At 44.3% G+C, this 24,777-nt stretch overlaps 1 protein-coding gene across 2 annotated transcripts in view; it reads left to right on the forward strand.

The window, feature by feature from the left end:
• Positions 1–24,777, forward strand: part of ULK1 (unc-51 like autophagy activating kinase 1) — a 91,746-nt gene that overhangs the window by 48,817 nt on the left and 18,152 nt on the right. For both annotated transcript variants that reach the window (XM_009274331.2, XM_009274332.2), the window contains exons 10-16: positions 999–1,049; positions 8,513–8,601; positions 10,535–10,697; positions 16,025–16,085; positions 16,426–16,515; positions 20,807–20,932; positions 24,545–24,696. In XM_009274331.2, the coding sequence (XP_009272606.1) occupies positions 999–1,049; positions 8,513–8,601; positions 10,535–10,697; positions 16,025–16,085; positions 16,426–16,515; positions 20,807–20,932; positions 24,545–24,696 (732 nt within the window). The remainder of the gene's footprint in view (positions 1–998; positions 1,050–8,512; positions 8,602–10,534; positions 10,698–16,024; positions 16,086–16,425; positions 16,516–20,806; positions 20,933–24,544; positions 24,697–24,777) is intronic.

The following is a 24,777-nucleotide window of genomic DNA, read 5'->3' on the forward strand; positions in this document are numbered from 1 at the left end:
CTGTAGAATATCCTCCTGTAATGAGTGAAGAAAGCAGCAGTTGTGTCTGGTGTGAAAGGAAGGGAGTTCTGGGCTGTAGTTCTGTGGTGGCCTTTTAGAAAATCCGTTTCTGCCTTCAGTGCACAATGGGCTTGAGTCTGTGTGTGATGGAAGATCATTCAGTGGAAGTCCCTTTGTCCATTATTCCTCTTCTGTGGAATGAGTGGCAGTGCAGTGTGATAAATATAGCTCCCATGGATCCCTACAACTAGGGTGACTTGCCATCCTGATCACCTAGGGCCTTTGTCTTTTAGTGCTACTTTGCGCCTTAGGATTTCTCCCTTCTTGCTGATAGGAGCTTTTGATGCACATGCACAGACATGGCCATGCCAGGTCTCGACATAGTCACGCTATCTGGCCCTCAATAACTGATTCCCGTTCCTGCAAGTGTAAGAGCTGTTGCAAGACAGAGGAGCATTAACAATTAATTTAGCGTATTTCCCCGGCAGCCCAGGGTTGTAGCTTGCAGCAAAACCTTACTAAGTTCTTTAATGCCCTGTGGGGAAGGAGGATCCATTAGTACTGGTGGTGAGTCCCAAGGTACAAGTCCTCATGTCTTTTGGCCATGCTTTTGGCAAAGATTTTTTTTTTCCTCCCTTTCTTCATTCATATAATTGTCCCAGCTGATTTCCCTTCTCTGCCCCCCCCCAGCTGATTTTGCAGAGGTGGCTGGTAGGAGAGGAGCCACTTTTTTTGTTTTTTCATACTTACATAGCAATCCCTGGATCCAAATAACTTCCCATCCTTTTTTTGTGAGTAGGTCCTGCATCCAGTCCCCAGTCTGCATTCTTGACCACTACTATATGCAGTTGCAGTCAGTCAACTTCCATGGTTGACTAGATTGCATGGAAAAATCACTGTAAAATAGTGTAACTTGCTATGCTTTAACTGCTTTGTAAACTTCTTACAGTCATTTCCTTTCACTGAGTCATTGCTCTTGATTTTTTTTTTTATTTCAGATGAATTTTTCCATCACCCGTTCTTGGATGCAAGTGCCTCTATGAAAAAATGTAAGTGTTGCATTTTTTATTATAACTCTTTTTGAATCATGACATGACTTCCTTTGCTGCTAGTTCAAAAGGAAAGACGACAACTGCTTTATGTTTTCTTAGTTATTTAGGCAGGGATTCAGTGTTTGCTACTGTGTCATGTCCAGATTTTGCCATCAAAATGTATTTAATTTTTCTGAGTTATCTTCAAAGGGATGATTAGGGGGCTATTTAGAAACCTAAAGTAGAAGTAAATGTAGCTTTGAAATATATTCAGCTGCTTTGTATGAAGTGCTTGGCCAGTGGGGATGCTTGTAGGTAAACAGGATTATGCAGCATCATCTTGCTTTTCATCCACACCTGTAGGACAGTTCAGGATAGTGAATGGTGGAAACTGGCACTCTTGTCCCTGCTTGCCAGGTGGTACCTTAGGTTGGCTGTGCCAAATGGCAGACTCCGGTTACCAAATCTTGTTTCAGCATTTATCTCCAAATTGTTGATAAATCTTGTTTTAAAGGGGTTAAATTTGGGTCCTCTGTGAGAACTGGCCAAAAGAAAGAAGGATTTCCACTGGAAGTTTGTTCTTTCCTCTTTTGATTCAAAACTGTTGAAAATTTCCAAACACATGTACTATGATTCAGAGGTTTGTTTTCAGTGGAAAACAATTCAGAATTGCTTCTAGTGTATGGGATATAATAGTCCTCTGGCCAGGAGACTTGGTTTACTGGAATTGTGTATGGTTGTCGTCTTCTGGAAGGATCCTCCTGGGCCTTTAATCTCCTGAGTAAATGATAGAGCCAAGAACTTCATCAGTGACTGATTCGGGGTGCCCAATGCAAGGGCTGGAAGCTTCGGAGGAAGCATGTCCAATGCTTTGTGAACATGGAGCCCCTCTTGGACGTATGCCATGGGTGGATGCCCCTTGTCTGATGTCCACGTCACTCCTGACAGTCTCTTGCTTTCCTGGTTCCAGAGCAGGACTTTCAGTTGTTCCTGATACAGATTTTAACTGTGTACTTAGGTGACCGTCCTGCGGGCAAGAAAAGACGCTTCTGGTTTAGGGGAGCTTGCAAGCCAGCCAGGCCCCTGTCTCCATCTGCACCAGCAAGATGTGGGGCGAGTCCTGTAAAACAGGACTGCTCTGCAGGCAGGAAAGGACTCTGCCTGTGTAGGACTGCTCCTAAGCCAGCTCAGCTCTCAGCACCTGCTACACCACTGCCGTGTGGGAAAAGTCCTTCAAAGTCTGACCCCCCTGTGGGCAGAAGAGGACTCCCTCAGGTTGTTCTTGCGTGCCCACCAGCTCATCTCTTACCTCCGGCAGTTCCGTTGCTTCATTGGCCAGCGGAACAGAAAAACCCCTGCAAACAGGAGAGGGTTCTCCTGACTTGGCCTCAGTTTCCAACTTCTGCACATTTGCTGTGTAGAAACCAGAGGCACCATTATGAGCAAGGGACTGTAGCTCAGCCTTTGCCCCCAGCTGCACCAAAGTTAATGGTGTGGGGTCAAGGCCCAATAAAAAGAGCACCTTTACAGGCAAGTAAGGACTACACAAACTCCAGACCTCTCTGCTGCCCTGCTGGTCCACGTCTCTGGGCGTATGTCCACAGTCTGGAGTCCTCTCCGGGCAGGAGAGGCCACTACTGGTTTTGAAGAGATGAGGGGAGAAATATCTCCCCATTGCTGGAGGTCTTCAAGCTTTTGTCCGCAGAAATCTGCTAGTGGAGAAGATGGTTCTTGTAGTCTGCTGTGTAGGTCTCTGCTACTGCCAGATGGCAGTGATGGATGAAGGCCTCTGGGAAGTGCAGTGAAGAGCCTGCATGAGAAAGGCTGCATGTGGGAATGGTGGTCCTTTTGATTTCTGAATAGGTGAGAGAAGGGCCAGTATGTCAGCAAAGGTCTGGGTTATGGTGATCTCAGTAAGAAAAACTCACCTGAGGTGTATGGAATGCTGCTTAACATGGTAGCGTGCTTAACATTTGCACAGTTTTTGCTGAAGTAGATGACTTAGCAAGGTTGCAGTTGCTCAGGGGCTAGCTCCCCGGCTTTGCCTGCAGAACTACTGCAGGACGAGAGGAAGTGGCCTCAAGTTGCTCCAGGGGAGGGTTAGATTGGACATGAGGAAAAATTTCTTTACTGAACGAGTGGTGAAACATTGGAACAGGCTGCCCAGGGGAGTGGTTGAGTCCCCATCCCTGGAAGTATTGAAAAGACGTGTAGATGAGGCGCTTAGGGACATGGTTTAGTGGGCATGGTGGTGTTGGGTCGATGGTTGGACTCGATCTTAGAGGTCTTTTCCAACCTTAATGATTCTATGATTCTAACTAAGATGAGTCCAAAAATTTATTGTGCAACTTCATCTCAACATGTGGTTCAGCATCATAAGTGCAGGACGTATCAAAGAGGAGAAGAGATACGGCTGTATCTGAATCATGATCATCATGCTCAGACTGAATTAGAGTCCTCAGGCCTGCAGTGGAGAACTGGGAGGAGGAACAGTGTGCCCTTGTGTTTTTGTTCTCCTTGGGAGCTGATAATTGGGCTACCACTGGCTTTGGTGGAAACAGGACTAAGTCATTTACACTTGAGTGTGCAAGTTTCTCTTAGAGTTTGTTGGATGATCTGTGTTTTGGAGTAGTAGCTGTTGCGTGATGAACGCACTGAGACCTCAGCTAAGCTCAGGGACCCACTGTGCAGCCTTTGCCTAAAGGACCTTCCAGTTCAGATGCACCTGCACTGCAGATGCAGGCAACCGTGCATCCATTTAGGTCCCAAACCAATTTTAAGGTTAGACTCTTCCTTTCCATACGAGAACATTTTGCAGTCTGAGCAGTGTGTGGTGGTTTCCGTACCCCTGCAAGCAAATCTGCCCTCAGGTGGCAAGGGCAAGTGGGAGAGCTGCCACCAGTATGCAGAGCTGAGCACGTCACCCGGGCTCCTTGGTACCGTCAAGGCTGGTCCGGATCTGGTCACACGATGATTAAAAATGAAGTGAGAGCCATCGGCTACTCATTCTGTGTGGATATGTGTTAGTACACCATCTCATGGAATTATAAAGAAACTTTTTTTTAATATAACGTAATTTGGAATTCCGGAAAATTGGGGAATCCTCAAATGCAGATAGTTCTCTAAGCGGATAATTTTGAAGTTGCTAAGGCGGGGGGTCCCCCTTGTTTAAATAAATTTGCATGTTTTTCAAGACACTTCAGCAAAATCAACATTTCTGTCAAAAAATCTTTAAATACGACATTTCTGACAAGCTCATCCTCTCCACGGTGGTTTTAAGGGATGGTTGTTCTCATGTCCCTCCTCATCTCACTCCTTTAGTGAAGCAAGGACCTAAGTCTGCTGCCATCCAGGGTGTACCGCAAAGCTTTGTTTGCCACAGGCTTCAGCCCGAAGAGTGGGTTCAGAGCCTTGGGCTTTGTTAACTAAAACGTACTTTTTTTGTTTGTTTTTATTTATATTTTATATTGTGGGTTTTGTACCTGTGACTAAGCATGTACTTAGATGTGTAAAAATTTATTAATAAAGTCTTTAAAATACTGTGTCTAGTCAGAATGTTGTCTGTCTGTAGCCAGGTCTGATCAGCATATGGTATGGGGCAGTGTGTTACAGTAATAACGCATGAGAAGGCATAATTAGACGCTTGTGCAAGTCTTCTTGCAGTAAACACATTGTAATTGGTACCCGTGCAGAATATTTTGGAGGATTTTTTGCTCCTGCCTTTAATGAATGGTAAGCTGGTACCTCCTTTGCTCTGAGTTAAGAGAGCATGAAACATGAGCAGCTATGGTTCAGAAGTGTACAGGTGGTTCAGTGTCTGGAATATCTGTCAGGCTTAACTTGACTTCTGCCATCTTTTATAATCTTATTGTCCATAAAATACTCGGGTAAAAACTAGCAAAAAAAGATTTTAATGGTGCAAATTTTTGAACTCTAAAAAGCAGCTTATTCTTTGGGCAAGTCCTTTCAGTTTTTGCACTCAAACTATTGCCTTGTCAGAGACTGCTATTAAGCAACTTTTTGATGACTGGTTTTGACTGAATCCAGATAATCACAAAAATGCGTCTCTCCAGTGTGTGTAAAACTTGCATTCCAAATAAGCTTTATATAAAAGCTTGAGGCTCGGATATTTTTAGGACAACTGAGCCCCTGGTAGCATGATTTGTCAGCAGTGATTTTTGCAGGTGGAGGGTCCAGTATCAAGATCCACACAGCTGGAGCAGAGGCTTGCCTTTATGGCTCCCAGCTCTCCCATTTTGAAACCAGTTGGCGTTGGTTACGCAATGTACAGGATGACTGTTTTGTTGCTGGAACAAGTTGGAGAGGACAATTATGAAAACACTTATTTACATTACAATTACAATCCAGCAATTTTTGGATTTGGGTGGGGGCCTACAATTCATGTTAACATTCCCCACATTCAGACTTGAGCTGAAAACGTGATGAGCCAAGTGTTTGCACCCTTTTTAATTTTAAACTGGGAGTGCCTGGGTGTGTGGAGGAGATGGAAGCAAGCATCTTGCTTTCAAACTGTCCTAGGTGGCTGACGCTGAAAAATGCACCAACAGGGATATGGTGGTCAGAGAGGGTTTGTCAGAGCCAAACCTTGTGGTTCTACTTGCATGCAAGTCCGTTTTCAGTGTCAGGACCTTTTGAGTTGGACCTCACAGCATTACAGTGTGAATTTGGGGAGTTTACAGGGAGTTACAGGGTTTTAAATAAGAACAGTGATTAATAGAGGCTGTATCTAAAGGTGTGCTTCATGCAGATAGAGTTTTAACTTGAGTTTCAGATGATAGTGGCAAAGTCTGCCTGCTTGTCTCCCTTCCTAGATTAATGGAAAGCTGTCCAAAGCAAATAGACAAAAATGGAAAAGTCGCAATTCCAACCAGGTTTAAGTCAATAACGAACACGGAACCAAAATAGAGTGGAGGGGACCTTGAGAGAGAACTGAAATGACTCTAACAAAAATACTAATTCCAGGAAAAATGAATGGTGATGCAAGTCTTGCAGCAGGCACGTGTGGATACAGTTCAGAAATCACTCACCTTTTCTTAAAAGCGCCTTTCCATAATAGGAAGGTCTGTACAAGGGTGAATTGTTCTGTTACAGTTGGCAGGATAAAAATGGGGAGACTTTTTCTCCTCTCAGATTTCTGGTATTAAATGTATAGGGAAGGTAGTAGGGATTGCTCTGCAGGCTCTGTGGGAAGATCACGGAGATCAAAAGCAGTGTGGTATAGGCAGGACAGAGCTCTCCATTTTACAGGCAAGTTCTCAGACCTCTGTGTGTGTTCCCTGAGCGTGGGGAGTGGGAACCAGCTGTGCTGGAAGAGCGTGTGGGGTGTGGGCGGTGTAGCTCTCTCTGCCAAGCCCCTGACCGACCTCCCAGAATACCCATCATCAGAGTACCACAGTCTCTGTTCCTTTACTGGAGCCAGAGCAGTGCGTTTCAACAGCACAGTCCATCAAGGGCACAAAATCAAGTGTAGAATAGATGCAGAGGCTAAAAAGTAGCCTCTTGCAAAACTTTGGAAAGATTTATTTCGTTATGGACCTAACCCTCAAAATGCTGGCGGAGTGAGCGCTGCCGGTATGGTCCAACACAAGAGGGAAAGGCATCTCTGTGTGTGTGTGTGTCACTGCACACAGGCCCCACGCAGCCGTCCTGCTATGGCCTCCTATTGCACAAGCCCCGGGACTCCGCTGAATCAATCTCTATTTGCAGTATAACTTAAGCTCTTTAGGAAAACATTCCATTTTTGTTAATATTAGCAAAGGGTGGAGGAGTTCACTATGACCCTGGTTAAACTGTTACAGTGGTTGATTACTTATGTTAAAATGTGTATTTTAAGTCTATGCTGCTTTGGCTTCATTTTCCTGTTGTTGGATCTTGTTACATTTCTGTCAGACTGAGGAATTCAGCATCTAAGTGATGGCTCTCTTTGTGCTAGGAGAACACTGGTCCAGTCATCCTTTAACCGTCTTTGATAGGCTACATGGAAAGACTTCTTAAAGCCTTTCATTAAAAGGCATATTTTCCCATTCTTTTATCATTAGAACACTGTTTAAACAGTTAATTGCAGAGAGATGTACTTTTATTTTTCTAGACGGTTGAATAGAGTAAGTATCTAATGTGATTAATGACACAGGTAGTTTTACTTCAAACAGAAGCATGCTTCTTCTAGGTGTTATTAACCTTCCTTGTATTAAGTATGGAGTCATTAGCACAGATCCTGTAAAGGTAGAAATCTGATACAAGGTGCTAATTTTCTGCCAGCACAATGGAAGAGAAGCAAAGTGTTCCTCTCCTCACTTAAGCATTGCCTCTGATCTCTATCTTAAGTCATTCAAAGACCAAAATGGTTGCAGAGTAAAATCTGACTTCAGGCTGCCCTGAAGTGGGGATGTTGGGCCTCTTCTGCAACTTCTGCACTTTTCAGTCTTGTGGGGGGTGGACTGGGGAATTTGAACCACTAAATACTTCAAAGTCTGTTAAAGAGCCAGTGTTACCTTTGACTCGTCTCCCTCCTCGGCTGAGCTGAACCCTAAGTTATTTACTGAACCTCACTTGCATAAGTCATTGGAGTTAAATATTCTTTTCTGCCGTGATGCCTTAATCATCTCTTCTGCCTGAAGGTCAATGCTAACTAGTCCTTTCAGTGTGAGCTTTATGCCTCTGTGAGAGTTACAAGAGCCAGTTCCACAATGAAGTGAATAAAATGGACAGTTCTTACACTGAACAATAAAACATAAAAAGAAGGGATGCAAGAATAGCCTGTGCTGTGGAACAATTTCTGTACCAAGAGATTAAATAAGCAAAACCTCTTTAACTTGCAGAAGTGACCGAGGGAGAATGTGTTGAGGTATAGAAAGCAATGAACTATTTCCTTTTAGATTAATTCTGTGGGGGTGTTTTTACGGCATGTGGCCTGGGATGCCCAAGTGACTGTTTGGGCAGCAAGCACATAGGACTTGAGTAGGCATGTGTGTAACTTAGCACAGACCTCCTAACATTTGATGTATGTGGGCTAAGCCACAAGGTCTGATGAAGAAAAAACTGTAAGGGTATGGTCTGGCTTCTAACCTCTGCCCCTAACATGAGTAACTCAGTCCACTTTTCTGTTTATCTTTCCCTTCATTTGCAAAGATGCTTTGGAGGCTCTTTAGGGCAGAAACCATCTTGCTACCTCTGTAGGTCAGGTGTCGAGTGAACATCTGACCATGGTCAGATGTTCTGAGATCTTCCAGCCCAAGAGTTATAACTGTGAAATAGCGTGCAGAGGAGTGGATGGATGTGAATCATATAACTGGACAGAATGCTCATCTTTCTTTTGTTCTCCTTTAATTGGCCACATCTGATACATGAGATAAATGATGGTACATGAGATAAACCTGATGGGAAAAGATGAAAAAGACCTTTTATTATTGATTGATCTTAGTTTGACAACTTCTTTTGTTTTTGTCTTTTGCTATTTTCAGCTGCTTCCGTGCCAATGCCTTCTTATCCCAGTTCAGGCTCCGGCAGTTCCTCCAGCAGCTCTTCTACTTCCCACCTGGCATCACCTCCTGTAAGTACAGCTCAGAGGATGCACTGCTTGTGTTAATGGTCTCCGTGCTTGCTTCTTTGAAACGAGGTCTCTGCTTTTGCTGTCTTCTGGTGCAAGTCACTGAACACCTTAGTTCTGCCTGGGTTTGGTTCAGTGTCTTCTCCAGTCTGTTTAGAGTTTGGATCCTGAAGGTTGTCTTTCTTTCCACAAGAAGTATTTCAGTTTGCCATTGCCTATTATATGAAAAGCCTTTATGAAGAAGTTGGTATTAATGATGCTAGCTTGTCTTGGCAGAGATGGAAAGCTCCTTGGAACCAAAAAACAGTCACTAATTCAGGGTATAGCACTGCTTACTTGGCTGCAAGTTCTCTGTTCTCACGTGAAGTCTCTGCAGCTTGACAGTGTATCCACCCTTCTTTGTAAGGTGACCCTCCTCCTTTCTGACCAGCATTCCCAGGCACCGCAGAGGGACATTCAGCAAAGCTGTTTGCTCAGACCAGACCTGCCACAGTCCGGTGGCCTTGTGAGAGATGATCTGAACTGACAGTTTTTCTCTCTGGTTACCTGAAATGATGAAAACTTTTCTGGAGGGCAGAATATTAACTGGCCAGTGAACTGACATTCCTCTAGTTCACTGAACTGAAAGCTTGTTTTCAGAGGCTCTTGGTGAAAGCTGCCTTTTGACTTTGAACTCAGGAATGCTGGTGGTGTGATGGGTGGGGGAAGGACTGAAGTTTTTCTTCTCAGTCATTACTGCTTTTTTGCTTTGTTCTCTGAGTTTTCTTAGGCCAAGGCATCTCAACCTGGTGTGGGAAAGGCTGAGAAGCACTATCTGAAGTTGATGTAGGTGCTTATGATGTGGGCTGGACAGAAAGGAAAGGTCTGCTCTCCTCTGAATGTCATGTAACTGCATGCCTGAGAGCTTCTTCCCCCCTGCAGTCCTAAGTAGAGGGTTGTTGGCTGAGGCCCTCCTGACCATAAGACTCCAGGAATGGGTAGATGGTGTGAAAAACAGACTCTCTCCCCTGAGCTTTCCTGGTTTGGGAAGCTCAGGGATGGTACAGACTCACTGCCAGACCGGCGGGGGTTCTGTGTCAGAATTGTACCGCACTGAGTCCCCACTGGTACAGCAGGAGAGTCTCTGGAGGGTGAACAAGGTCTTAATAGGGCCCAAATAAAAGCTGATTCAAGTCTTTCTTAGCCTAAAAGTGCATTAGGATAAAGATTGTGATCTGCTCCGTGGGCAGTTCAGCTGTCTTAAAGCTTTCTTAAACCATCTGGCCTCTTCCGTCTGTCTGCAAAACATGAGGATTGTGGGGCTATTCATCATTTGGCTGAAGGAAGCGGAAAAATGGGACTTTTTAGGGTCTGTCCTGTCTCTGATGGCTGTGAGGTGTTCATCTATTGAATGCTTAGCCTCCTTCAGGCCTTTCTTCAAATCCTTATCAGCACTACAGCAAAACAGGGTTGTCCTGAAAGTGTAGGGACACTTATGTACATGTTCCCGAGTGCTGCTTACTGCAAAAGCGCCAGTAGAGACCAGATATTTAATGTTTAAGAACAAAACAAAAAAACATAACCAAAAAGAACACCCAAAACGATCTCTGAAAGCTCTTCTGTTTCACAGCCATACTAAATTGAGTTGGTAGAAAATGCGTGGTTGATCCAGAAAGCCTTAGCAGAGGGGTGCATTACCTCAAGTGAATTTTTCTTATCTGGGGAGCATCAGACATGCTGGTAGTATGTTTTGTGTAACAAAAGATGCGCTGTTCTGACACGGATGTAAAAGACTGTTCCTTTTCAGTCAACTAAACAGCTGCTTCTGGCAAACCGTCAGCCCCAGTTTATCAGCAAAATGTTGTTTGTAGCCTTGTACAGCTCAGTTTAAAGGATCGAGCAGAATGATGAAGTAGCTGTGCTGAAGCCAGTGTTTGTTTTCTTCTTGAATGAGCAGTCCCTTGGAGAGATGCAGCAGCAGCTGCAGGAGAAGGCACTGGCATCTCCCACCCAGGATTCCCCCGGCTTTCTGCATGGATCTAAGGACTCTGCTGGAAGCAGCAGTAAGAATTCGTCCTGTGACACAGATGACTTCGTTATGGTCCCAGCACAGTTCTCAAGTAAGGTCATTTCTGGAAATGCAGATGTTCTAAGGAGAGGGGGATGTGGATATTAAGGATAGTTACTAGAAAGTTGAAAGAGCCATTAGATCTGTCTGTTTTGACTGAATAACAGGAATGTTGTTGTTCTCAAGGTGGAAAAGACATCTGTCTCACTGGCTAGTTTCATAGGATATGTTGTGATTACCTTCAAAGACAGGATTTGAGAGTAAAGGTTACTCGGGGACCTCAGTAAGAGATTGAACCTGGAAATCCAACTGGAGAAGATAAATAGGCTCACAGGGAAATGTCTTTCTCTCACAGAAGCTGTTCCCATGTCATCCTGTCTTCAGTTTCACTCAGCATCACACTCTAAGACAGGATTTCAGCTAGCAAGCTGGATTTTACACTTGAAAAAATCCCTGAGAAAAACTAAAATATGTTGAATTTTTCTTCAAACGTTTTGATTTTCATTTTAGCACCTGTATGTGTTTATACTTTGATAGGAATTGCTTGAAAATATTTATGTACATAGAGGCCGGTTCAGCCGCATGCCTAAGTATGTCCATGCACGAGTCCTTACTTAACCAGCAGAAGGATATTGTTCAACCTGGACCGTGTGTGATGTTTTGCTGAGTTGGGACTTGGTGATAAATGCTGCGATTCCTCCTTTCACAGTTGTGCTACTTGTATTAAAACAGGAATTTGGAGGGGTAGAACTGGAATCTGTGAAAGGTCTCTGCTCTTCTAAGTTATTTACTGAACCTCACTTGCATAAGTCATTGGAGTTAAATATTCTTTTCTGCCGTGATGCCTTAATCATCTCTTCTGCCTGAAGGTCAATGCTAACTAGTCCTTTCAGTGTGAGCTTTATGCCTCTGTGAGAGTTACAAGAGCCAGTTCCACAAGGAAGTGAATAAAATGGACAGTTCTTACACTGAACAATAAAACATAAAAAGAAGGGATGCAAGAATAGCCTGTGCTGTGGAACAATTTCTGTACCAAGAGATTAAATAAGCAAAACCTCTTTAACTTGCAGAAGTGACCGAGGGAGAATGTGTTGAGGTATAGAAAGCAATGAACTATTTCCTTTTAGATTAATTCTGTGGGGGTGTTTTTACGGCATGTGGCCTGGGATGCCCAAGTGACTGTTTGGGCAGCAAGCACATAGGACTTGAGTAGGCATGTGTGTAACTTAGCACAGACCTCCTAACATTTGATGTATGTGGGCTAAGCCACAAGGTCTGATGAAGAAAAAACTGGAGGTATAGAAAGCAATGAACTATTTCCTTTTAGATTAATTCTGTGGGGGTGTTTTTACGGCATGTGGCCTGGGATGCCCAAGTGACTGTTTGGGCAGCAAGCACATAGGACTTGAGTAGGCATGTGTGTAACTTAGCACAGACCTCCTAACATTTGATGTATGTGGGCTAAGCCACAAGGTCTGATGAAGAAAAAACTGTAAGGGTATGGTCTGGCTTCTAACCTCTGCCCCTAACATGAGTAACTCAGTCCACTTTTCTGTTTATCTTTCCCTTCATTTGCAAAGATGCTTTGGAGGCTCTTTAGGGCAGAAACCATCTTGCTACCTCTGTAGGTCAGGTGTCGAGTGAACATCTGACCATGGTCAGATGTTCTGAGATCTTCCAGCCCAAGAGTTATAACTGTGAAATAGCGTGCAGAGGAGTGGATGGATGTGAATCATATAACTGGACAGAATGCTCATCTTTCTTTTGTTCTCCTTTAATTGGCCACATCTGATACATGAGATAAATGATGGTACATGAGATAAACCTGATGGGAAAAGATGAAAAAGACCTTTTATTATTGATTGATCTTAGTTTGACAACTTCTTTTGTTTTTGTCTTTTGCTATTTTCAGCTGCTTCCGTGCCAATGCCTTCTTATCCCAGTTCAGGCTCCGGCAGTTCCTCCAGCAGCTCTTCTACTTCCCACCTGGCATCACCTCCTGTAAGTACAGCTCAGAGGATGCACTGCTTGTGTTAATGGTCTCCGTGCTTGCTTCTTTGAAACGAGGTCTCTGCTTTTGCTGTCTTCTGGTGCAAGTCACTGAACACCTTAGTTCTGCCTGGGTTTGGTTCAGTGTCTTCTCCAGTCTGTTTAGAGTTTGGATCCTGAAGGTTATCTTTCTCTCCACAAGAAGTATTTCAGTTTGCCATTGCCTATTATATGAAAAGCCTTTATGAAGAAGTTGGTATTAATGATGCTAGCTTGTCTTGGCAGAGATGGAAAGCTCCTTGGAACCAAAAAACAGTCACTAATTCAGGGTATAGCACTGCTTACTTGGCTGCAAGTTCTCTGTTCTCACGTGAAGTCTCTGCAGCTTGACAGTGTATCCACCCTTCTTTGTAAGGTGACCCTCCTCCTTTCTGACCAGCATTCCCAGGCACCGCAGAGGGACATTCAGCAAAGCTGTTTGCTCAGACCAGACCTGCCACAGTCCGGTGGCCTTGTGAGAGATGATCTGAACTGACAGTTTTTCTCTCTGGTTACCTGAAATGATGAAAACTTTTCTGGAGGGCAGAATATTAACTGGCCAGTGAACTGACATTCCTCTAGTTCACTGAGCTGAAAGCTTGTTTTCAGAGGCTCTTGGTGAAAGCTGCCTTTTGACTTTGAACTCAGGAATGCTGGTGGTGTGATGGGTGGGGGAAGGACTGAAGTTTTTCTTCTCAGTCATTACTGCTTTTTTGCTTTGTTCTCTGAGTTTTCTTAGGCCAAGGCATCTCAACCTGGTGTGGGAAAGGCTGAGAAGCACTATCTGAAGTTGATGTAGGTGCTTATGATGTGGGCTGGACAGAAAGGAAAGGTCTGCTCTCCTCTGAATGTCATGTAACTGCATGCCTGAGAGCTTCTTCCCCCCTGCAGTCCTAAGTAGAGGGTTGTTGGCTGAGGCCCTCCTGACCATAAGACTCCAGGAATGGGTAGATGGTGTGAAAAACAGACTCTCTCCCCTGAGCTTTCCTGGTTTGGGAAGCTCAGGGATGGTACAGACTCACTGCCAGACCGGCGGGGGTTCTGTGTCAGAATTGTACCGCACTGAGTCCCCACTGGTACAGCAGGAGAGTCTCTGGAGGGTGAACAAGGTCTTAATAGGGCCCAAATAAAAGCTGATTCAAGTCTTTCTTAGCCTAAAAGTGCATTAGGATAAAGATTGTGATCTGCTCCGTGGGCAGTTCAGCTGTCTTAAAGCTTTCTTAAACCATCTGGCCTCTTCCGTCTGTCTGCAAAACATGAGGATTGTGGGGCTATTCATCATTTGGCTGAAGGAAGCGGAAAAATGGGACTTTTTAGGGTCTGTCCTGTCTCTGATGGCTGTGAGGTGTTCATCTATTGAATGCTTAGCCTCCTTCAGGCCTTTCTTCAAATCCTTATCAGCACTACAGCAAAACAGGGTTGTCCTGAAAGTGTAGGGACACTTATGTACATGTTCCCGAGTGCTGCTTACTGCAAAAGCGCCAGTAGAGACCAGATATTTAATGTTTAAGAACAAAACAAAAAAACATAACCAAAAAGAACACCCAAAACGATCTCTGAAAGCTCTTCTGTTTCACAGCCATACTAAATTGAGTTGGTAGAAAATGCGTGGTTGATCCAGAAAGCCTTAGCAGAGGGGTGCATTACCTCAAGTGAATTTTTCTTATCTGGGGAGCATCAGACATGCTGGTAGTATGTTTTGTGTAACAAAAGATGCGCTGTTCTGACACGGATGTAAAAGACTGTTCCTTTTCAGTCAACTAAACAGCTGCTTCTGGCAAACCGTCAGCCCCAGTTTATCAGCAAAATGTTGTTTGTAGCCTTGTACAGCTCAGTTTAAAGGATCGAGCAGAATGATGAAGTAGCTGTGCTGAAGCCAGTGTTTGTTTTCTTCTTGAATGAGCAGTCCCTTGGAGAGATGCAGCAGCAGCTGCAGGAGAAGGCACTGGCATCTCCCACCCAGGATTCCCCCGGCTTTCTGCATGGATCTAAGGACTCTGCTGGAAGCAGCAGTAAGAATTCGTCCTGTGACACAGATGACTTCGTTATGGTCCCAGCACAGTTCTCAAGTAAGGTCATTTCTGGAAATGCAGATGTTCTAAGGAGAGGGGGATGTGGATATTAAGGATAGTTACTAGAAAGTTGAAAGAGCCATTAGATCTGTCTGTTTTGACTGAATAACAGGAATGTTGTTGTTCTCAAGGTGGAAAAGACATCTGTCTCACTGGCTAGTTTCATAGGATATGTTGTGATTACCTTCAAAGACAGGATTTGAGAGTAAAGGTTACTCGGGGACCTCAGTAAGAGATTGAACCTGGAAATCCAACTGGAGAAGATAAATAGGCTCACAGGGAAATGTCTTTCTCTCACAGAAGCTGTTCCCATGTCATCCTGTCTTCAGTTTCACTCAGCATCACACTCTAAGACAGGATTTCAGCTAGCAAGCTGGATTTTACACTTGAAAAAATCCCTGAGAAAAACTAAAAGATGTTGAATTTTTCTTCAAACGTTTTGATTTTCATTTTAGCACCTGTATGTGTTTATACTTTGATAGGAATTGCTTGAAAATATTTATGTACATAGAGGCCGGTTCAGCCGCATGCCTAAGTATGTCCATGCACGAGTCCTTACTTAACCAGCAGAAGGATATTGTTCAACCTGGACCGTGTGTGATGTTTTGCTGAGTTGGGACTTGGTGATAAATGCTGCGATTCCTCCTTTCACAGTTGTGCTACTTGTATTAAAACAGGAATTTGGAGGGGTAGAACTGGAATCTGTGAAAGGTCTCTGCTGTGCAATCCTTATGATAAGGAAGAGCTCAGTGTTGCTTGTATTCTTCCTGGTAACAGCGATGGGACCAGTATACACTTGTCTTGTGCTAGTCATGTTTCTAGTGTTCAGATGTTTTGGCAAAGGCACAAACTCCCCGATGTTGTGTATCCAGCTGCCAGCTCATTTGGCTGCCCTGGATTTTTGCCACTGAGGACACGGATGTTTCAAAGCCCTACGTGCAACATATACCACTGTCTTTTTACACAGCAGCTAATTGCATGCACCAGGTGGGCATATGCCTATTGCCCCAAATGATTCTGTCAGGTTTTGGCCCCCTTCCAAAAGGACTTCCTTTCAGCCTAAACTTTCCAAAACTTCAGGGTATAAGGATCAGCAGCATCCACATCAGCTTCAGCCCACATGTATTTTGCAAAACACTGACTTCGGAAGCAACTCAGCAGGTCTTGGAAGAGCAGGAAATTCTACCAAAAATCTCAGTTGCTCTGAATACATAAAGATTTTAAGAAAATTATCTCAGATTAATCTGTTTCTTCCACTCTGCACTTCCTTGTTCCTCAGGTGATTTAACTGCTGAGGCTGCAGGAGGGAAACCAATCCAAGACAGCCTGATGTACAGCGGGTAAGGCCACCAAGGCAACTGAAATTGTTCAGCCACTGGAGCGTACTGTGCATTAGGGACTTTTGTGTTCTGGTGGATGGGAGGGAAGACATCGCTGAGTTAACTTTTGTTTCAGGGATAACTGTCACCTGCCTGGTTCTGACCATTCTCAGCCTGATCATCAGCATGTGGCACCTGAATACCAGAGTGTATGTAGGGCAGCATGGCAGTCCCCAGGGCTCCTACGACTAGACTCAGCAGAGGGTGCTGGGCAGACACAGCTCTGTTGCTATGCTTTGTAGGGGGGGAGCAGAGTTGGTTCCCAGGCTCTAACAGCTGGGTTCTTTCTGTCATTCTTCAGGAGTTCTCTGGTGACTTCAGCAGGCTTGGAAAGCCAGGGAAGGACACCGTCTCCTTCACCTCCATACAGCAGTTCTCCTAGCCCGTCCAGGTAAGAAAGACTGTTCAGTGGTGACTATGCAACATTGATTAATTGAACACCCATTGACTTCCAGGAGGGCATTTTACAGATGTTGGTGTGCTGGGCAAGATCCACATCTCTCCTTTAATTAAAAGGTAACAAGAAACACACAGGAGAAACTCCCCAGCCTTGGGCACTGATCAGTCCCAACTACAGAGCCTGTCTTTCCCTCTTCTGGCCCTCAGGAGGGGCTAGGAGAGAATGCAGTAGAGCTGGAATTAACTCTGTTCCCTGGGGGCTCGGGGATTATTCTCAAGCAGAAAATAAATGTACTCCACTGGCATGTATGTGCTACTCATCCCCTCTGTGCTCAGCCTGCAGAGGCGGTGAGTATTCCAGCTAAAGACCCTTGTTTCTAAATTCATGCAGTGAATTAGAGCACAACACTTTAGCCAAGGCTGAAATTACAATGGACTTGAATTACTGGGCAAATGTGGAAGTGTGTTGCTCATCTCCCCTTGCTGTTGAAGAACAGATCTGGGCCTACTTAGTTGTTTGTAGTTTGCTTAAAGATTCGAAAAGCTCCTTGCACTGTGTCTGTATAAAGTAATGCTGCTACATGGGCCTTGTTTACTAACGAAGGATGCAGGAGAACAAGTGCAAACAGATGTGGTCATAGGTTTAGTTCCAACTAAACCAGTTGGTATAAACTCAGCTTTGGCCTTTAGAAATGCTGTAGGTGACAGCTGCCCAGCGCTGCCAACTTTTGCGTTCAGAAGACATTAATGGTCTGTGGAAGGTGATCCCATTGACTCTAGAGCTTGAAGCTTTAGAGAATGTGCTTAGTTTACAGGGAACTGGTGGTGTTGCTTCCCATCTCATTCTTGCCTACTGGGGAAGCAGGACAGCTTTCATCTTCTATTCTGTCAATATGGCACCTGTTGGGGGAGGACAGTTGAAGGGGATTTCACACTGGGAGATGGATGATCCTAAAATCTTTTTTAAGAAGAAAATGTAGTCCCAGGCTATGTGTTGAACACACTTGTCACATAAATGGAGCCCAGAAAATGACACAACGTAGCCTCAAAGCATACAAATTTAAAGGAGAAGAATATAGCTTAAAGCCTTGCTGACGTGATCAGATTAATTGGCAAGCACGTACCACAGCGTGGAGTTTAATTGCATGAGGCTGCTTATGCCATTGCCTGCTAAGCTTTTTAACAGCTTATTCCTTAACTGATTCCTTTGCATTCTGGGGATCAGTCTTTATTAAAGGATTTGGCCTTGTTTCTGGACAGCAGTGAGTGGAAGCTCACGGAATTTGACTACAAATGCTGCCTACTTCTCACTGTTCACCACTGTCTGCACCAAACTGGCCTCATCGTATTCTACTGGATCACAAGGTGGCAAGTCAATGCCAGCGGCTATGATCTAAACGTGTTTCTGCTCTCGCTGTCTTTCCTACTCATTCCCAGCAGCTTCTGTGGAGCAGATGCCAAACCCTCCAGTGCTACTTCCCATTTTTCTCTCTGCTTTAAAGGAACACTGAAAAGTTACTTCCTACCCTGTCCAGGATGGGGAGTAAGACATAAATAATGAAAGATTGGAGCAGTCACTCTGAATCCAGAGTGTAAAACACGATCTTTGATCTGTCCCCTGAAAGTGCTTTGAACTGTTGCCACCCAGGTATGCCCTTGCTATTAACATGGGCTTCAGTGACCTTCACTGTAGATGTCATGAGGTCCGTTGGTTCAGCACTTGGCTTCACTGGCGCAGAGGACTCCTGATTTTCTCTCCGTCTTTGCTCACTTGCAAGCAGCAGTTCTCCCTTTCTTGTGTGGCTCTAGGCTAGCAAGCAGTGCTGGATGCAGTCCAACTAGGACAGAAAGGGAAGGCTATTTTAGAGTGGCCAGCAGTGGGTTTTCCTCAGGATATAACGGTACGCTCTAGAGCAGCTCTTGTTGTTAACTAAGAGCATAAGGACTAGGCAGAATTAAAATATGCTGACAGTTGATCTTTTTTTTTCTTCTTTCTTTTTTTCTTAAAAAACCACTTCCTTGTTGAAAATGATTAATAAGTCTAACGAAAGGTACTTCCTTGGACGTATCCCACAGCAATGGATTTAATACCATTTTCAAAGAGCTTTTAATTACTGCCAAGTAATTAAACTCCCTGTCCCTACTTTATCTCTTGGTCTTTGCAAATTTACGGTCAATTGTATTCTTTAAGGCTTGAGGCCAATTAGCAGGTTTAGTATATGTCAGCTCACTTGGATGCTTTCTTTTGCAACTGGCTCCTATAAGGACTTGATAGAACTCTTGCAGAGAGGGAGGATCCTTTCACCCAAGAACTTCTTTTCCTCCAAAGGATTTTGACCAGATGGAAAAGATGTTTGAAATGTATGTTGAAAGTCAGGATGTGTACAAAGTTTGACGTTAACGCCCAGATTTCTTGGTTAAAGCTCCGTTCGGTTTATGTCTGTCTGACACCATGTCTTGCACTGATGGAAGGCAGAGACACCAAAGCCTCACCTTTCCACTGAGCAATCAGAAACCTTGAATGCTTTTATTTTATTGTACGTCAATGGAGAATCAAGGCTTCCATGCTGCCTTTTAGAAACAAACATCAGATTAAGAGTCTGTTCTCTTGGTGGAAGAAATTAGAGCACATAAGGAAGAACATATAGAGAACTTAAAAAATCAGTAGACATATGGAGAGAGGAACGAAGAAATCTGAATCACTTTCTGATCTTTCGGCCTTGATGAAAGATCTCTTCCAGTTATCTTGTGGTGGTGGAGGAACATCTTCATGTGCACAGTGTGGAGGTATGCTGGCACATTCCTGGAGGTCAGCTTTGTTCAACACTGTCACCATAAACCAGAGTACTACTGACCTTCCCATTACCAGAATTTATTTTTTGGGGATGCTTTGAACTGCCAAATAAGTCACAAAATCTTCTCTCTTCCCCTGTGCACGCATGTATGTTTTTGCTGAATTAAATATCTCCTTTCATCTTATGTAAAACACTTCTGCTCCAAGTGTTAGACCCGAAGAAGTGATACTTCCTGCTCCTCAGGGGCAGACCCAGACGTGTGTCCTTGACTGACAACAAGGAAGACTGCAGAAGCCTTCATTACCAATAAGATCTTTGTCACCATAAACCACAGAGTACTACTGACCTTCCCCAAAAAATAAATTCTGGTAATGGGATGCTTTGAACTGCCAAATAAGTCACAAACTCTTCTCTCTTCCCCTGTGCACGCATGTATGTTTTTGCTGAATTAAATATCTCCTTTCATCTTATGTAAAACACTTCTGCTCCAAGTGTTAGACCCGAAGAAGTGATACTTCCTGCTCCTCAGGGGCAGACCCAGACGTGTGTCCTTGACTGACAACAAGGAAGACTGCAGAAGCCTTCATTACCAATAAGATCTTTCTGTAATTGTGCAACATCCCTGCAATTGTTGTTGGCAGTTGTAAATAGCATTGCCATGGCAATTAATCCCAGAATTCTGGAGCCTTTGGGAAAAGACTTGAGGCGGCTACTTAGTTAAATGTGGTGTTTGCATGGTTTTTGTATAGCATGGTTTGTGTATAGTGTGGTGTACAGGTTAAGAGTAACAGGGGAAACTGTCACCTGGGGGAATAGATATCAGACGTGAGCTGATTAACCTGCTTGGATGGAACTAGAAAGAAGTCTGAAGTTTGCAGAACTGGCCTGTCCCATTTTGTGTGTGTAATACTCTAGCTGACCCCCAGATTTATTCTCTCCTCAGTTGCCTTCTCTACCCTGTAGTTAACTTGCAAATACTCTGACATGCACCACAGATTTGTATTCTCTTCGTGGCGTGCTGAGACTTTCATGGAGATGCCATTGCTGCAGCAGTGCCTCTGCATGAATTGCAAGTAGCTCTTGGCAGCAAAATCTTTGCTGGTGTCCTTTGTGAGCCACAAATATTTAGCCCCTGTTCAATGATGTGCTCTTCGGCTGTGGATCTGGCTGTTGGAAACTAGGCCAGTTGTGGCCTGAAATAGCAGGGCTCTAATTTTCCTGGAGGGAGTGGTGCGCTTGGGTGTATGTTTTAACTTCAGTCTGTGGGTGGGAATCGTGCTGGAAGAAAGGTGCCTGTTTTCAGGAGATGTGTGGTGCCACTTCCCTTTGATATGACTTTGAACTACCTCCCAGTATAAACCCACAACCCGAGAGGAGCCAAGGGGACGCTCCCTGTGTATGGTTGCTTTACGAAGATAAAACCTCCAATTACCTGTCTGAAGGCCCACCCATTACAAGAAGCTTTCTTTGTGTGTCTCCTTTGAACAGCCGGCCAGGTCAGTTTTCTAGCAGCAAGTACGGACACTCCGTGCCCATTCCAGTCCCAACGCAAATTCATAACTACCGGCGGATTGAGCAGAACCTGCAGTCTCCCAATCAATACGCCTCTCCGCGGTAAGTGCTGGGGCTGGGGGGAGGGGGTAACATCAGTGCAGGGGCTCTTCTATTACAGCTTGGGGGTTGTAAAACAAACTGTTTCACAGTTTGTTCTCTGTACCTCTAAAAATTTCTCTGTGTGATGGGCTCTCCCCCTTGCTGTAGGGAGCCAATGTGGTGTGTGTTATGTGGTAGTATAGTTTTGGGGTATTTTTGTAGCGGTGTTGAGATTTATTTGTTACCACGTACTGTAAATTTTGTCTGTGTGCATGTATGTGAGACAGCTCCCTTCAATGTTCGGTGCAGGCTGTGAGCCCCTTTGAGTCTGACAGCTTTTCCCATGCCACCTATGGGTTGGGTGTCCCAACCAAGCAGAGAGAACCATCCATCTGGCAGATGCCTTTATAAAAGGAAAAAGTTGAGATAAACAACTAAAATGATGGGGCTGCAAAACTTACCTGACTTTACCTTAATTGGTTCCTGTAGCTAGTCACACCATAGATGATGTGTCTTACACGAGTTGCATATTAATGTGGTTATGCAGCCAGGACTGATTAAGTCATGAGCAATTTATGCCTGTGAGGCAGAGCATGTTTTCTGAAGGCCGTCAGGAAGACCCAGATGCCAGCCTTCAGCTGTAGAGCTGACCTTCTGAGTTCAGTGGTAATGCCTTGTACATCCAAGACACACAGGGCTTCTGTCTCTTCTCACGTGTAATTTCTGGTTCTTACAGGTTTGAAATCTGGGTTGACAGTGGCAGCCCAGATTGTAGACTGGTTGGAAGGAGACTCATACAGGATCTTAGAGTTTGTACAGCAGGGGCATTCAAACAGAAGTGTCTGTGAGGTGTCATGTCTTTTTTTGGATCAGTTGCTTTGGTATCTGGATTAATGTTTAGATTTCAGAAGTAGGGTAATACCTATGTCAGCCTAAGTTTGGGCTTCAGCCAGCCTAATTCAGGATAAGGCTTATTCAAAGTGAACCCAGAAGCAGAGACACGATATGTTGATATTAATCAGGGATCAGCAGAGAGATTGTTTTGTGCCAGTGTTACTTTAATACTATTTTATGTTCACTTCTTCGAGTGTGTGGCAGGTTTTGCGATAAGCTCCTTCCTGTTTCCTACATGCCTTTTGTACAGCAAAACTTGTGGACCCTGTTAGTGTCGGAACTCACAAAAGAGTCCTGGTTATCCATGTGACGTATAAAGTTGAGAGCTCTGGAGAAGGTGCACCCAGGCATGCTGTGCCTACCCCAGACCTGGTGACAGACTGCTGAGTTCAGATTCACAGCCTGCAGCTACCAGTCAGGGATCAAATTGTCGTGTTTTGCTCCTTTTAGTCAGCACTGTGTAATGACGAGATTAGCATCGTCCCTGCAGAGGAACTCGAGGAATGGACACAATCAGATGACTCATACTCTGCTTTTAACATCATCTCAAAATCTCTGGCGTCATGGGTTTTTTTTCTGCCCCAGGAAGCCATATTTATCTCTCACCATCACTTCCTCTAATCAGCAAATTCAGTAGACACCCTTCAGGAATGGAAGGAGAAATCTTGATCAAGCATTTAGTATGTGATTCCACTTTTCCGTCAGGTGTATCAAATAGGCCATTACAGCCCAGTGCCTCGTCATGTTTGCCAAGTCATTTGACTACAAACCTTGACGTACACTCTTGTTTCTGAAAAACAGACCACTGTCATCTGGCTGGTGTATGCCTGTGTAAGGTAGCTTGTTTGTGGACAGATATGTTGCTTGTTGAGGTGGTAATTATGTGTGCGTACCACATCACCTGTCCTGCTCGTCTGCTTGCTTGCTTATCCCATGTCTCGTAGGGTGGCATTTAATGTTCCACATCTTTCAGCAGTGGCGGTCAGCTGGTGTTTTTTTCTGCAAGTTCCCGATAGATAATATTCAGCCTTCTGGATGGCTCATATTCTGGAGAGCTAAAAACATGGGGGAGCAGTACTTTCTGCCACTGAACGTCTAGGTATCTCTTCACCTTGCCAGGTGTCTGTTTCCTTGTTGTGTATTCATTTTGCTTCAGGGCCAGGCACTTGGTGAGCGTTAGGCCTCTGAATCTGGAGCAACCTGAAGAGAAGTGATTTTTAGGTTAAAATTTTAAAGGATTTCCTTTTTTTTTCCAAGCATGTGAATATAGCGTGGATTCATTTGGCTGATAAATATAGTAACACATTGAAAATGGGGGTGGTGGCGGATCAAACTCTTGTCTCAACTACTGAAATAGATATTTATTTTTTTTTATTTAACATATTTTTTTTCTGAAACGTGGCATAAAGTAAAGCATGTACCTAGTAGTGTTGTTGAGTAGATGTACTGACACTTCATCAGGATGCCTTTGCCATTCCTGGGTAATGTAGCTAGCCCTGCTTGCACTGCTGAAACCAATATGCCTTTGTTCCTTCTGTTCAGATACGTATGGACAGCTTAATGCAGCGTCACTGGGAGAGGAGGCAGGATACCTTGGTGATAGCATCTTTCAGTGGCTTGAGCACAGAGGGTTTTTTCAGCATATTCATTGATTCCTGTCCAGAAAACCACCTACTGGCTGAGACTAATGTTCTTTTGACAAGGGAAAAAATGTTTCCAAATTGAGAGTAGAGTGAAGGATTTGCTGAAAAGACTGTTTTCTCATATAGAGGAGTGTAATGGGAATCTTGGTGAAGGAGCCTGCAGAGGCAGAATGGCATTTCAGTAAATAGTTTAGGTTGTGTGTTCTTAACGAGAGGTGAAAACACTAAAATACTGAGAAATAATTAATGTACAATAATCCCATCTCTCTCCAGAGCGATGGTGTGGCTGTACTCACTTTCCCGCTAGTCTAGTTTCCTCTTTTGTTTCATTTTAGCAGCTGGGTAATACTTGAGGTTCCTGCACGTGTGGGCTGTCCAAATTAATTTTAACTCCCTAAGGTGAAGCTTCACAAGGAGTTAAAGGAGTTTGGAGCTCAGGCAATTCTGACTGTCCAGCCCAAAAAGAAATTCCTCTGGGTAGTACTAGAATCACTGAACTGTTTCAGATCTGACAGCCACGCACTGCTCTGTTTTGCTCTGTAGCTTCTGATTTGAGTCAAAGCTCTGTTGCGGAGCAGTGCCTTTGGCAGAGCTTTACCTCCACATTGTACAACCTGCACTCATGGAGCTTTCTACCTAAATGGCTGCTCTGATGAAAGAGCAAGTGGCTCAGCGCAGGAGGGACGCTTGAATAAAGCCCTCTCGGCATTCTGAAGACACTGCCTAAAATAATCAACTTGGACGTGGCAACATATGATACTCTGTCTTGTTCAGGACTGATGTAGATACCTGAAAGCGTCTAAAAGTGACTTCTGAAAAATGACAGGCTTTCCTGCTTACAGCTAAGCTAATCTCGTTCGTTCTTTTCATTTGTTTTGCAAAATTTTGTTTGGATTGAAACTCTTGAGAACAAGGTTTATCATCTTAATCTGTATTGGTGTAGTCCTAGAACAGTGGGATTTTGATCCAGGATAAACAGTCACGAAGCTCCGCTTCTGCGGAAGTAGCTGTGTGTGTGTGTCTGGTGATACTGTTCTCCTTACTCTTCTATACTGGCATCTGGAGTAATCTGTGTGCTGCTGTTGTTTCCTATAAGGTCTGGTGCGGTCCGGAGGTCTAGCAGTACAAGTCCTCTTGGTTTTCCTAAAACTGGTGCTTCCCCTCCTTATCCTGGAGAGCATGGATCTGTGCCCAGCTCTAGAAGGCTCTCCTTTGGCGGTGCCAAGCCATTTATGCCATCACCGCAAGGTAAGATGTCAACTGGCATGTTGCTGCCCTAATGAAATCACATGCCTCTTTCCTGTAAAGAGGGAGGTTATGAACAGCTGT

Source organism: Aptenodytes forsteri, unplaced genomic scaffold (genome assembly GCF_000699145.1).
Source record: "Aptenodytes forsteri isolate BGI_AS27 unplaced genomic scaffold, ASM69914v1 Scaffold79, whole genome shotgun sequence".
NCBI lineage: Eukaryota > Metazoa > Chordata > Aves > Sphenisciformes > Spheniscidae > Aptenodytes > Aptenodytes forsteri.